Source organism: Cydia splendana, chromosome 8 (genome assembly GCF_910591565.1).
Source record: "Cydia splendana chromosome 8, ilCydSple1.2, whole genome shotgun sequence".
In the NCBI taxonomy this organism is placed as follows: domain Eukaryota; kingdom Metazoa; phylum Arthropoda; class Insecta; order Lepidoptera; family Tortricidae; genus Cydia; species Cydia splendana.
Window position 1 is genome coordinate 5,808,538 of NC_085967.1, and position 14,175 is coordinate 5,822,712.

At 34.7% G+C, this 14,175-nt stretch overlaps 2 protein-coding genes and 1 long non-coding RNA gene across 3 annotated transcripts in view; all 3 read right to left on the reverse strand.

The window, feature by feature from the left end:
- The window catches only part of LOC134792739 (uncharacterized), a 123,575-nt gene extending 119,256 nt beyond the window's left edge, over window positions 1–4,319 (reverse strand). The window contains exon 1 of the mRNA XM_063764038.1: window positions 3,820–4,319. Coding sequence (XP_063620108.1) covers window positions 3,820–3,835 — 16 coding nt within the window. The 5' untranslated portion in view covers window positions 3,836–4,319. The remainder of the gene's footprint in view (window positions 1–3,819) is intronic.
- Window positions 4,320–6,630: 2,311 nt separating this feature from the next.
- LOC134793045 (procathepsin L-like) lies at window positions 6,631–11,648 on the reverse strand. Its single transcript, XM_063764570.1, has 10 exons — window positions 11,533–11,648; window positions 11,065–11,180; window positions 10,777–10,891; window positions 10,583–10,663; window positions 9,996–10,225; window positions 8,929–9,055; window positions 8,556–8,661; window positions 8,070–8,159; window positions 7,313–7,407; window positions 6,631–6,848 (listed from the first exon to the last, which is right to left on the reverse strand). The coding sequence occupies exons 1-10, from the start codon at window positions 11,643–11,645 to the stop codon at window positions 6,659–6,661; spliced, it is 1,263 nt and encodes a 420-aa protein (XP_063620640.1). The 5' UTR covers window positions 11,646–11,648; the 3' UTR covers window positions 6,631–6,658.
- Window positions 11,649–12,150: 502 nt separating this feature from the next.
- On the reverse strand, window positions 12,151–13,788 carry LOC134793215 (uncharacterized). Its single transcript, XR_010144510.1, has 3 exons — window positions 13,685–13,788; window positions 12,949–13,045; window positions 12,151–12,299 (listed from the first exon to the last, which is right to left on the reverse strand). It is a non-coding gene; the product is annotated as an uncharacterized LOC134793215 (long non-coding RNA).
- Between the last annotated feature and the right edge of the window lie 387 nt (window positions 13,789–14,175).

A 14,175-nucleotide genomic window follows, 5' to 3' on the forward strand; every position in this document is an offset into this window, starting at 1 on the left:
ATCTGTCGTTTTTGTGCGCAAACCGCGCACATTTTGGTAATATATGTTTAGATACACGACAGTATATGCGAGCAATATTGTAGTACAAGGACGATTATGTACAATGCATACACAAAAACCCATGAAAATAACAACTTATTACAACTATACAACGCTGTAGGCACGAAACACATCAATGCAGTTGGCTCAGAGACGTAAACAACTTTTTCTATACGTTGAGATTTCAATAAGACACATGTAACAGTAACACAGGTAAGCACATTCGTGGTATTGTATGCCCAATTGTTGCAAATGCAGATCTGTGATTGTTTCGATGCATGATAGATAATTAAACAGGAAAATAGGTTTTGCAACGAAATAAGGTTTAGTTCAATGATAGAAACCGCGCGGACCACTCTGTTTATGTATACTGTGAGAACTAGAGGAATTAAAAAATGTTGTATACATGTTAACGAATGGCGTAAAATCACGATTAATAAAAGTGTTATTATATTTTGCATATTTGAAATATTACACTTTCCGTAGAAATGCAATTTGGAGTATAATATTATGATAAACAGACGATTAAGTGGCGAGTATGTGGATACAATAGTGGAATTGGAGATGTGAAAATAGTGTGTGTGAGTGTAAGTGTTATCTGAGGTGATTCTTAGAAAATATTGTAGGTAAGTAGTTTGGTGAAATAAGTGTACAATATATGAAGGGTGTAAGTGGCACAGCAAAAGTAATGTTAAAACTATAAGTAAATCAGTCATATTTATTTCATAACAACTTCTTTAAATCTTTGAGTGATTCGACTGCTAGGACCGGAGCTCCGTCTGACTTCCTGGCGTAAATGTTGCATTCTCGAACCCAAACGTACTCGTATCCTCGATTCTTTGCCGCAGTCTTGCACTCTTTGAGTACTTGTTTCCGTGATGGTGTAAGATGCTCGTTCACATAAAGTCTACGAGATTCTCCCTGTAGGTCGATGTCTGACGTGGAGATGCCGCGGGTCCTTCGCAAGCCTGCAAGGATGTTATTTTTGTGTGTACGATTCCTCAATTTGACTACGATGGCCCTGGGCCGGCCCTCTCGAGGTGTCATCGCACGTACTCTGGTGACGTGTTCAACATTTTATTATTTATTCAGACATGTTATTCAATGCCTCAAACAGTTATCGAGTTTATTATATGTAATAAAAGTCGCAACAATAAATAAGCTTAGTAAACACGCAATGATATTCGTTTTGCTTCTCAGAACAGTATTAATATACATAATATTCTTGTAGACCGAGGTATTATTTTGTAAATTTAAATGTATGTACATGAAATTTGACAGGAATGTAGTTCATTTAAGTACCTACATAGTTTCAGTTCTAATCGAGAAAGTTCAGAATGGAGAGTCAAAATATCCTGTTGCGAGGTCTCTGTTCAAGGCGAACTATTAGTATTACTAAGATTTTTCGGTAAATTTAATGAAAAATGCCGGCCACGTTGCAAATTCTCTTTGAAAACTGCGTGAAAATGTGGATTTGCGTCCCAGCTGTCGAGCGTTGTAGATTGTCCTTTATTTTTATCGTTCTCGCCGTACTAAGTTTGAATTGCTTCTTGCGACAAAGCTTTTAAAGGATTTTTTCTTTTTATACTCGTAAATGTCGATGTTGGTGGCTGGAATAAGTCAACCTAAACAGAAGTGGTATCATGGTCGCATTTTTATCACCTGTCATGCCATGCGTCACTTTCGCACTTACATATTTGTTAGAACGTGACAGGCATGATGACAAATGATAAAGAGCCGACCATCTTAGTCTTACAGGTTTGCTGAGCCTCTATGTCTAAAACGGGGACTCAGTTCGCCATATTGCAGTGACAGCGACCATTCCTACGCGTACATGTAGAAGATAGTCACAGTTTATGTAGACAGATAGTAGATAGATAGATAGATATATGAGATATATGATATATGAGATAGATGATGATGGTAGATGTAGATAGTTTTTTTTTGTGTTTTCGACATTTAGAGACTATACACATCTCTAACCAATAAAGTATCTAATATTTCATTGATTCCATATTTGTAATCGTTTTTTTTTTGTAAAGTTGGTTATTTTTATTGCATGTTAAAATTTGACATGTAAAAGTGCCACTGTGGCCTATTTGCTGAGTGTTTGATGTTCAGCTAAATTAGATTTTAGGATAGTTAACATCCATGTTAACCTGTAAGTTATTCCTTCTAGTTGGTGTATTTTTTAATTTAGCTGTAGATTTTACCAGTGCATGTCTGTACATGTACACCTACTTTCATATTGCTTTTCACCTGTCCTAAACATGCTTGCCTTAGTACACTTAAAGATTGATTATACCCCTTACTTTAATGCCTTTGTTACATTCTATATATGTAGTTCTAACAAACATAAATATCAAAATAATGGATGTTTTTGCGTGGAGATGGGTCACTGTGGGCCGTGAGTGTCTGAGGTTTGCGTGGAGATGGGTCACTGTGGGCCATGAGTGTCTGAGGTTTGCGTGGAGATGGGTCACTGTGGGCCATTAGTGTCTGAGGTTTCGTGATGGAACGTCATTTGTGTGTGACAGTGACGTATGCTGTTTGCAGTATTTTTTAATATTTTAGTTTCTCGGTCGGTGTATTAGTTTATCCTGCTAAGTATTATATTATATTTTTAATCTCTGAGACTTAGAGATAACAACTAATAGTTATAATAGTAACCCGCGCTCCGGGTTTTTCCTGGTACAAAGGCTGTCCATCGCAATTCAACGCGGTAACGAAGCGAGTGTGATGGACACCTTTGCGCCGGGAGTAGCGCGGGGAGGCCTCTTTCACTAGTTTTTATATTCCTTGTTTATGTTTAGATATATTTAGGGTTCTTAGTTTTAATTTAGTTTAATTCATAGATATATTTAGTTCATAAGTTATTTATTTGTATTTTTATTGTCTTATTCGTACGTAATAATTTTTTTATACAATAGTAACTGTTTGTATGACCTTTCCACGCTTAAACTGATGAACCAATTAAGATTGGTATGTTGATATGATGATGATTCATAAAAACTACCCGATTTCCTTCACCGGTCGTTAAACAATCTCCACATCACCTCCTAGGGTAGTTTTTAAAAATCATCATCATCATATTTTTTTTAAGTCTAGGAACATGTTAGTTAGGCATTAGATTACATTTATTTTTTGTTTGCCCTATATATCGCTACGGACTACCACTCTACGGTGTACCAATTGTTAACTACAAAGCTATTTACAACGATTGTCATTACTAATAATTTATTTCCCCTCACGTTGGCAAATAGGGGCCAGGAAAATGCGGTAATGTCGGTAATGTACCCACATACACTTGAATTAATTGAAGGCTAAATTAGGTAGGTACTTATCGAAACAAAATACCTGCAAGCGTTGATTTTATGAAGTTAGAGCTCAATTAAGTATAGTTAGGGTTCATACTTACGTCGAATTGAGTACTTAAATTATACCTAATAAATCACTTGAATTTTTAAACAACCGGGAAAAAACTATTTGAAAAACAAATAATTGAATAGTTATAAAACTCGCTAGTCCCCGCGTAGGTACTTGTACAAATTAAATTCGAGTTATGAACTCTGAATAAAAGAATGTTCCAAATTCAAAAGCGCAAAAATTGGCTACGGTCTTACGAGGATAACATGATCTAATTTTGTTGATAGCAATGTAGGATTGTAAAAGAATATTAAGATTACATTGACATTAAATGAAACATTTTTTTGTTACCTACATTAATTTTTATCGAAGTGGTACTTAAACATTTATAATGGGTAGGTATATGTTGCTTACCTTTATAAATTCGCATTTTGGCAGCACCGCACCGCGTTCTTCTTAGAATAGGTCACAAAAATGTCATTTTTACATATAATTTTGTAACATTCTACTGCTTTAGAATTACGATATCATTTAAACCTACGTCACACATAACTGCTAAAATCTACTATTTACCGGTATATTTATACAGTTTATTAGGAGATAGTTGATGTTAATTATAAGGCTCTCGCTTTTACTGAAGTGCAACTGAAAACAAGAGGCAACTTCGCGCGGGAAACGTGTCAAGGTTATGTTCTGCCACACTGCACTCACATACGTAACTACTAAAAGCCTCAAACTATTCCAACTTATCTTCATGAACACCGAAACTTAACCTAAACACAACACTCAGGTTAGCTAAGCCTGGCAAACGACGGTCGGTAACCACGTCGTTCCATTTTCGAACTATGACATTTTCAAAATTAGTGCCATCCCGTGCAGTTGCAGCGACGCGACGCACCGCCTCTGCTCCGGGGTGGCTGCGGACTGGTACTACCGGCAGAGGCCGCTGCCCGCGAAATTGGCGCAATTTCGACGCATGCGCGGTGTACTTGCGAACCGGCGGGAGCTCCATTAGGGTTGCCAGCCGTGCCGTTTTCCCCGGACAACGCTGCAATCGTTTCTTAAGCCTATAAACTTATCGTTTTCCCAAGGCTCGCAGGAAAACTTGTTAAGTGCATTGACGGAAAGTTTGGATGGGATCCGCTGAGGTACTGATACGAGCCTACATATATTATCAAGAATCTTAGGTGAAAGGGTGTGTTTATTCGCGTGTTTAATTTCCGCTGTTTGTTATGTAACCAAAATATTTGTGTTCAAGAGATTTAAAAGTTAGGTACCTACGCAATTAATTCTATATTTATGTAGTACTAAACTGTCTCAATTGAACTATGAAAATCTAATAAAAAATATCTATATACCTACTATAAGTTTGAACCTAAAAATAGGTATTTGACTTATGCTTTAAAATGATCTGTATTATTTTTTGGCTACATTCGTTAAATGTAACAATGTGATAAAATGAATGCAAGCCGTTTTATCAAGTAAATGGTCAGTGACAGCGCAGGCATCAAAGCCGCAACATGTAAGGTCGCAATAGTAATGCAGCTGCAGTTGCCATCCGAATGTCACCTTAAATAAAACACTGGTGTTCAAAAACGCAATAAAACTACTCTAAGCATGAAACCAAGACGAGAGTTTATAAATACGTAATCAGAGGCCGTCCCGATTTAACTTAGCAATCATGGTAACCCCCCAACGTCCCTGACTTGATAGGAAAACCGAGAAACGTGACGTCAAACTCCCGTTCATAAATAAATGTAGGTTAATCGGACCAAAACAATCCGTACCATTTGCTACGTCATGACTGTCATGAGGCTATTTCGAAGACAGGAAATTTGATTAAGGTATGATGCGAATACTTTTACTAGCTAACGCCAGCGACATCGCCCTCGTAAGATTCGTTAAAAACTTTGAACCCAAAATTTCAAATTTAAAGAGCCTTTAAATCTGATTTTTTAAAAGATATAATTGCAATTTGTACATACGTTCGGAAATATAATACCTTGATTGATTCTATACATCTAAGTACGAGTATCTATTTTTACAGACAATTCGGCATTTGTTATTCACTCATAAGTCTTGATATCTCAAATACCTAACAAGTTTAACGTTCAAAAATAGGGTCCCGTATCCTATTTGCAAGCGACGCCGATTGTTCGTACCTCTAACCCTACCCTTATCATTCATCCTGACCGGGCCGTTATATGCTTCATTGGTCGAATAATGCTGTAAGTGGAAATAAAACCTTAGGTGAATATGACGTTGTCCTTCTAAACGCTCATTTCGGGCGAAAACAGAAATGCTCTTTCTTAACGCCCCGTATTGTTTTGAATATTCGGCTTTAAGTGTTGTCCTAATTGAGATTTTTTTGCGCGAAGTGGGTCGTTGAGCGTTGCTTGTTTTTTTTCTGTCCACCTTTCACAGGCCAAATATATCACGACCGTCATTGCAATAAAATTTACACATGGAATCATTAATGAGTTAAATTTAAACAGCGGTTTATTATATTACATTAGGTACGAGTATTAGGTATGCATTTTTCCAGGGTGTGTACCTAATGTTTTATATTAAACAAAAACCAGTTTTTTACTCCTACTAAATTCATACAGAATAAAAGTCATAAAGGGGGGCTCGAAATAAACAAGGTTTGGACATCAGGTTGAGGAGGTAGTCTGCCAGCCATTTCCATCACTAAGGACAAGGTTGCAGATTTTAAAATTTATGAAGAGATGAAGGGTCAATCTTTTTCGCCTTACATATTTGAATTTTGCACCATTTTCTAGTGACGGAAACTGTTAGTAGTCGCAGAATATTTCTGAGGAAAAATATAAAAAAGGCACCATTAAAATGAAAAGAAATCACACATACCATTTAATTTGTTAGTTAAATTCCACGTGCAAATAGTGAAAACTTAATTAATAATAACCGTTTACAATTCAATTGTCGTTATAAATTATAGCTTAATCTAGAATAAGTTTGAATCAGACTATCAGAGAATAATCTATCTGTATCTAAACGTATTTATGTATGCATAGTCCTGACAAGAGATATTTAAATGATGATAATCGTTCATGATCATGACAATTTTTTTCATTTAAAGTGATACAATATACGCCCTGTATAGAGTTTAAGACAAATTTAAGTAACCTTTATATACTATAATAACCACAATAACAGTTCTAGAAAGTTAAGTTTTCAATGAATACATATTATAATATTTATAGTCTGATCCAATCTTACTGCATACTGGGGTTTACTCAACAACGACATACGTGGGTTCTGTCATAACGCCACAGTTGTTGTTTCGCGTTGAAATGTGAACATATCCGTCGATGCCCCAATACGGTCCATACGAATTCCTGATGATCCAGTATGGTTCGCCGTCTTTTTCTCCGTAGCCAACCAAAGTCACCTCATGGTTCATATCATCTTTTGAGTATTTGCTGAAATTAAATTAACTTGTTTATTATTATATTACTTATATCTCCATTTTGGATTTCAAGGGCCTATAAATCCCGGTCTTTTGATAGGCTTGCGTGGGGATACAGATCCAACACGTAGAAGCCCTTTTGAGAGCTTTAATATCATGTGGAACGCCTGCCGGAACCCGTTCACAGTCGCAACAATAGACACCCATGAACCGGTCACAGCAGGCATTGGGACTATTCTAGAAAAAGTGAACCCGGTGTATGGATTGAAGTTTGGGTGGACAATATCGTAAACCGGTGGCTAACATTTCATTACCGAAACTATAGTTACGCATGGGTATGCGTAATTAATTAAAATTAAACTCGCAAATAATCTACTAATTCATCAGATAAAAGAATAATAGAAGAAGAAGGATAGAAGAAAAAATATGAATAAAAGACGTAACTAGACCACATAAGACTAATTCATTAGATGTTACCACTCGGTATCGTATAATATTCCTCCGTCGTAATGCGTGAAAGCATCTTCGGCGTCAATGGAAACCGATAAAGGCCCGTGATTTATAAGTGCGATCTGTAAAAAAAAAAACACAATAATAGTCAACGGTGTATATTTATTTATTTTTTATTTTAATCTTTGTTGCACAATACATGAAGGTACAAATGGCGGACTTAATGCTTTAAAGCATTCTCTACCAGTCAACTAATGGGTCAAACCATAAAGATTATGTAGGTGCAGTGTCTTTAAAGTAAATGAATTTGTAACAAAGACTATACATATATGAATATAAACTATGTTGATAAACTTACACATATACTTAATACAAATAAACCTACATAGATACTATACATATTTATATACCTAGTGTGAATCATTAAGTTGACGAAGAAGAAAGTTTGTCAAGGAAATGCTTGCGCAGCATGCGCTTGAATGTGAATTTGGTCTGCGCTTGTCTGATAGAGAGTGGGAGACCGTTCCAAAGTCTGATAGCCTGGACAGTGAAAGAATTGGACATGAAACCCGTTCGATAAAGTTTAAGTTTTTTAAGTATATAAAGTTTAAAGGGTATTTATTTGTATGTTTATAACAAATATCTGATTAATAATATATCAACAGTTTCGACACCTAAATAATAATTAAATCGTCTAAATGAGCCAATGTCTTTAAACAACCTCATTTACAAGTAAAATGTTCCGTCGTGTTACAAAAAATTATTCATCTTATTTTTGCTTTACCTTCAGAGCTTGTTCGCTTAATGGAGTCACATCAGTCCAACCACGAATTTTGTAAGTGGTCGTCATGTTTTCAATGTTGCAATACCCGTCCTGTAACACATTTCAGGTAAACAATATATTTTTTAAATGTTGATAGATTCGTAATAATTCGTTATTAAAACAAATGAAAACATTACACAAATACCAATTAAATTTCATTCACGCCAAATGCATAACTTCACATTAAATCAGCATTGGGTTTCACGCTGTTATTTTTAAATAGATCCCAAATAAATGCTGGTTATAATACTGTTTTAATCTTGTCTGCTGATGCAATATAATTATATGAAATTTTGATGTGAAGATAATTTGAGACCGGGAAAAGGCCTTTGGAAAATTTTCATTACATACATAGAGTATCATTCATTTTCGGTAAATAACTGGCATCATTTTAGTTTTTTTGTAATCGAGCATTTAACTACAGTACTTATTTACTTATATATTTACCTGTTTGCTATATGGTCCATATTCCGCTACCGTAGGCAAGCCATGCTTCATTATCCATTTGTAGGCAGAAATATCATCTCCACCATCACAGCCAGCATTTCCCATTCTAAATATAAATAATAATGGTTATTTAATTGTACTTACTTACTTCTTCTATCTTTTTTTGAATTTATTAATCGCTGCTGACCTCAAGCTGCTACCAAAAAATGGTCTTTGGGGACCTTCCCTTACTTTTTTCAACGGAATTAACAGACTTAATAAATAATGTACCTAAATAATAGCTAGAGTCAGCGCCATAAATTCCATTAAGTTTTATCTTAATAAGTTTTATCTTAATTTTTTAAGGTTTTTATATTTAACCGAATATATTTACCCCCAAGAACAATCCAAAAGAGCCTGATTACTTAGCGATATCAGCATGCCACCTTTGCTTCTTGCCAAGGCTCCTTCGACAGCAGCGGTCGTGCCAAAAGTCCAACATGAGCCGCAACTGTCTTGATCTATGTATCAATTTTGTTTATTAGTAGGTATTCGCAATCATAATCCCGGAATCGAAATGAGAATGTTATAGGCTAGCCAAAACAAAACTATAAACAGGCTTTAAAAATATCCATGCAATATAACAGAAGAAGTAAGTACCTACCTACCCGCTAGGAAAATTTAAACAAGACCTTTGGCACACAATAATATGTAATAAAAGAATCCAAAATCACAACGTAATTGAATTATTCATTCCATGATTTAGTTATTCATTAATTTACAAGGAATAGCCAAAAACCTTAAGATGTTATATTATTGATTAAATAACTTATCTTTTTGTTTTCAAAACATTCTCTGTGCTTAATAGTTTTAATGATTCTCGTTACGAGACAAATACAAAAATGGCCAGTATTTTGGCCATTGTCGAGTTAAGTTAAAAATGAAAACAGGTTTATATACAGGGTGACCTTAGCCATTGGACAAACCCTGAAATCCCACGTAGGGTTACTTCTCAGAAATGCTCTAACGGTAATATTTTTTTTAATTAGAACAGAAGATAAAAAAAAAATCAAACAAAAGTTATTTCCAATAATCGACAACAAAAAGAAACATATACCTACTGTATTAATCATAGGCAGTGCTTTTGACAATTTGTTTGAAAATGTGCGACAATGATGACATTTGTCAAAAGTCAGAATCTTATTAATGTCTTAAATAAAAAAGGTGATCAAAACGGTCGAAGAAGGTTTCATACTATTTATTACTTCAGGAGCTACTAACACATACAGGTTGCTCCAAAGTAAAGAAATCGTAATTTGATAATTTCTTCGTAAACGCTACACCGATTGTTATGATACTTTGTATACTGGTTCTAAATACCCTAATGCATATGTACATTTCGGCTTTGTCCAATGGCTAGGGACACCCTGTAGATATAGACGGGCGTAGTAAGCAGCTTACCTAAAACCGGACCAACGACTCCTTCAAGCCTTAAATCGTATTGCGATGGTAACGTTTCCGATATTTTCTTAATTTCTTCGTGTGAATATGGGAATCGTATGTTGCCAACTGATCTTGGTTTATTTCTTCGTAATCCTTTGTATCGTTTCAGTTCCTTCTTTGTACGATCAGACATTTTGTTCAAAGCTAACGTGTAGCTCAAATTTTTGCGATTTGTCTCCTTAACCAATCTAGTAATATCAAACATAAATCAAACATCTTAGCTGTTTAATAGTTTGCGAGATGACCAATATTCATTTTTACACTAAAGAATATAGTTCCTTTCAAAGCACTAAAGTAACGACAATGTTCAAGTGACTACGTATATAAAATAGTCAAAGGTAGTGAGTTAAAGCCTTCATGATAATTTTGTTGAATAAAAAATGCAACAAAAGAGTCAAAATCTCGGGTTGATTCTAACCTACGTTGCTTGATAAAGGGTTATTAGATTTTATATTATATGCTATATATATCGAAGACATTGTATCGAATATATTATTTGATATGTTGTAATAAAACTTAGTTGAAAATGATTGTCTATGTCTAACCTCCATTTTTCACGAAATATACTTTTCCTCATCTCGTGTTCTGCCTGGTGGGAGTACTGTTTGTTAAATTTCTGCTTATATCTGTAAGAACATAGCACGCACTTGTTACTTAATTTTAATGGATTTATTCAAAAAGCTTTAATGCACAAACTTGTAATAAATACTTAATACAAACGTATAGCCATGATACTTACTCAGCAAATGCTTCATCTAATTCGTTTTTTTCTTCTCCTGTCATTGATTCAAGATAATTAGAATTAGGCACCTTTTTTACGTCATAATCATCGTAACCACTTTTTATGCATGTATCTGAAAGTAGGTAATCATTTAATTTAATTTCTTGGTTTGTTAATGAAACTCTGAACTAAATAAAAAACTCAGACCATTTATATTGCACTAGACGCAGCAACTGCACATGTATTTTTTATATGCTATAATGGAAATCAAATGTAGGTATTTATAAATTATGATTATGTACTTACACTTTTTATATAGTTTGAATACTTTTTTATTAACTTCGGGGGAAAAGTTGAAGTAATCGACGATCTGATGGTCCTTGAGATAGCCATGGCGAGTGTCGCTCGTACGTGTTTCGTACCTTAAAAAGTATTTTTATTAATAAAATTACATACTAGGCAAATACTCTTTAGTGATCATTTATGGATAGATCTTATAGATGTGCAATACGGATGAAACATGCAAAACTAAGCACAGATGGCACTGTAATCGTTAAGAAAATTGACTTTCCTATTTATGGAGCACTTTACGAACTAGTACATAGCCCACAATATAATTTGTATCCAACAAAAAAGAATAACGGCGTGTTTTGAAGCTTGTTACCAATCATTGAAATATTTACCACTGCCAAGAAGAAAAAAGAAAATGGCAAATCTTCGGAATTTATGGGGAAAGAGAGAAAATAATGTATGTACCTAATTAAAGTGGTTTACCTGACTGGAACCCAAGATTTAGCGGAATGATTATAATAAGCCCACAATTCTTCATTTGTCACTTCATTTTCACCATAACTTCCAGTAAACTTCACACATTCCATGCCCTTCATATTTTCGTTTCCTTTAACAATATATACAAAGTTATAACAATATATATAAGCTGCAGGTAAAACTGATTAAGTAACGTATCTTAATTCATATTTATATTTAACATCAGTAAAAAGAATGCAGTTTTCATAAATATTATTTCGATACAGGCATATTTACACGTATGTCGTATCTTACACCTTATAAAACAAAGTCCCCCGCCGCGTCTGTCTATCTATCGCCATAAACCAAAAACTACAGAACGGATTTTCATGCAATTTTCACATATCAAGAGAGTGATTCTTGAGGGAGGTTTAAGTGTATAAATTGTTAAGGTTTACCCGTGGGAAGCTGGGGCGGGTTGCTAGTGAAAAAATATGATTGAGAAGACATAGAACCAAATGTAATAAAAATAAAAATTGTATCCATAGCTAGATGTAGCACTCTGATTCAAACTATACAAGTGTTAGTTCTTTACTTTTGCGGTGCTGCAGCAATGCAGGTATATTTATTTATCTGTACGAAAATGGTCGAATGCTCTTACCAACTTCTTCTAAGTTACTGGTTGTTGGGAGAAAATATATAGGCTCTTCTAGCTCATCTGGATCAGTATCTGAATCCTTAACCTGATAGCAAACCTTCTCGTTTGTTTCTTCTTCAGTAGTTTCAGGGTGAATCTGTGGAATGAAATCTAAAGTTCTAGAATCTAGAGCTATTACCATAATTTACTTTGATACAATTAAATAAGCGAACAAATCATGTAGAGAAGCAAACTGCATTGTTAACGATACATGTATATAAATTACGGGATATAGTTTAAAATAATGTCTAAATTGATCTTACGATCACCACTCTTTTAGTCTTTATGTTTTAACCTTTTCGCGGTCACATCAATGAAATAATAAAGTGCCATCAACTCAACGCCATGTTAAACATTGTACGTAAACAACGCGTATAACTTTATATTAGCGGGGTTCATGCTTAAAATGATCTGACCACAACAACAGTGTTAAAGGAGTCAGAGCGTGTTCACATCGTTTGACCACCTCACGCGTCACTATATAAAATGTAACCAAGAAGTAGCCAACATAGGGCCTAGTCAAGTCACAATCATACATCGAAAAAACGCCAAACGATAAGAAAAAAAACATGACAGATGCTACGAAATTTCCACACATTAATTAGTTTCCATTGGCGTTTTCTATCAGCGATTGTCATCTTATCTAGGCCTCCAAGGCGGACTTAACGATAACGATTTCTTCCAGACAGGTTTTGGGTTGCCATTGTGTTGAACAAACGAACGAGTTATTTTTGTTAGGTACCTACCTCGAAATCGATTTTATAACCCTCCTTGATTACTGGTATTCTTATTTGTTTGACCGCTCCATTGTTGGCATCGAGTCTAGAGAGATATGTTGACCGCCTGTAAAAAAATGTATATGACAAACGGACAGATGGACTAGGAAAAGGACGTGATAGCACAAATGTGTTTAGGGTTCCGTAGTCAACGGAGCTTAGCTCAGTATTAGAATGCTGAAATTTTGCAGTATCAATCGCGCCAAAGTAGACAAATAATGTTTACCACCTTACACTAGGTACTCTATGCAATTGGATCGATTTTTATTTTAATTTTGTAATATAATTTGCAAGCGATATTAAACCTGTTTAAATTAAAAGATTAAAAAACATCAGTGCTACGGGCAAGATTCGAACTCGTGACCTTTCGGAACACCGGCATGATCGCTCTAAATAAATAACTAAGCTACCGAAGCATGGCCAGACCCATAAGAATCTAGTCTAGGAAATTAACAAACACAAACGATGGTAGGCATATGTGTAGAGAAATTACTAATATAGTATTTGCTATAACCCGGAAATCAGGCATGCGACAGTGGTGCCAGTTGTCAGCTTTAGGGTAACATTCCATTTCCAACGACAGCTGCACTACTGTCAATTTTACTATGGAAATTGACAATGACAGCGACGCGGTCAGTACCGGTAGTGCAGCTGCGGTTAGAAATGGAATGTTACCATTACTCTGAATGAAATTAAAAGTTCTTACCAATATTTAAAATGTTCAGTCCAGCCCGATGTCAAGTACAGTTTTGTTGCTTCTATGCTGTATTTTGTGGGCCATTTTAAGGGCGGATATTCTTCGTTTTTGATTGACACTGTTTAAAAAAAAAAAATATGCTTAAATATAACTTGTAAGCAGATTTGTATTTTATTTCCATAATATAATATAGCAACACGAAAAATCGAACTAAACAATCATGTTTAGTTCGATTGTGAATAATCCTCTCAAATACCAATATTTATGTATGTAAAAGTCGACCGTTTTATCAAATTATTAAATTTAAATTAATGGTTCTGTGATAAAAATATTAATGAATATGAACTAATTACAAATTATATTCAAATTCAAATAAATCATTATTTCAATGTGAAATTATCGCAAATACTAATGAGATAACTATAGATAAATAAACATTAATATTCATATTAATAAAACGTTATTCAGCCGTAAATCCTTACCAGGTTTGTCAATATTGG

Coding starts and splice junctions, on each gene's coding strand:
- LOC134793045 (XM_063764570.1), bottom strand. CDS start 11,645: ATGAAGGGCATGGAATGTGTGAAGTTTACTGGAAGTTATGGTGAAAAT. Junction 11,181..11,532: donor AAATCTTGGGTTCCAGTCAG/GTAAACCACTTT, acceptor ATACTTTTTAAG/GTACGAAACACGTACGAGCG. Junction 10,664..10,776: donor TTAGATGAAGCATTTGCTGA/GTAAGTATCATG, acceptor ATGTTCTTACAG/ATATAAGCAGAAATTTAACA.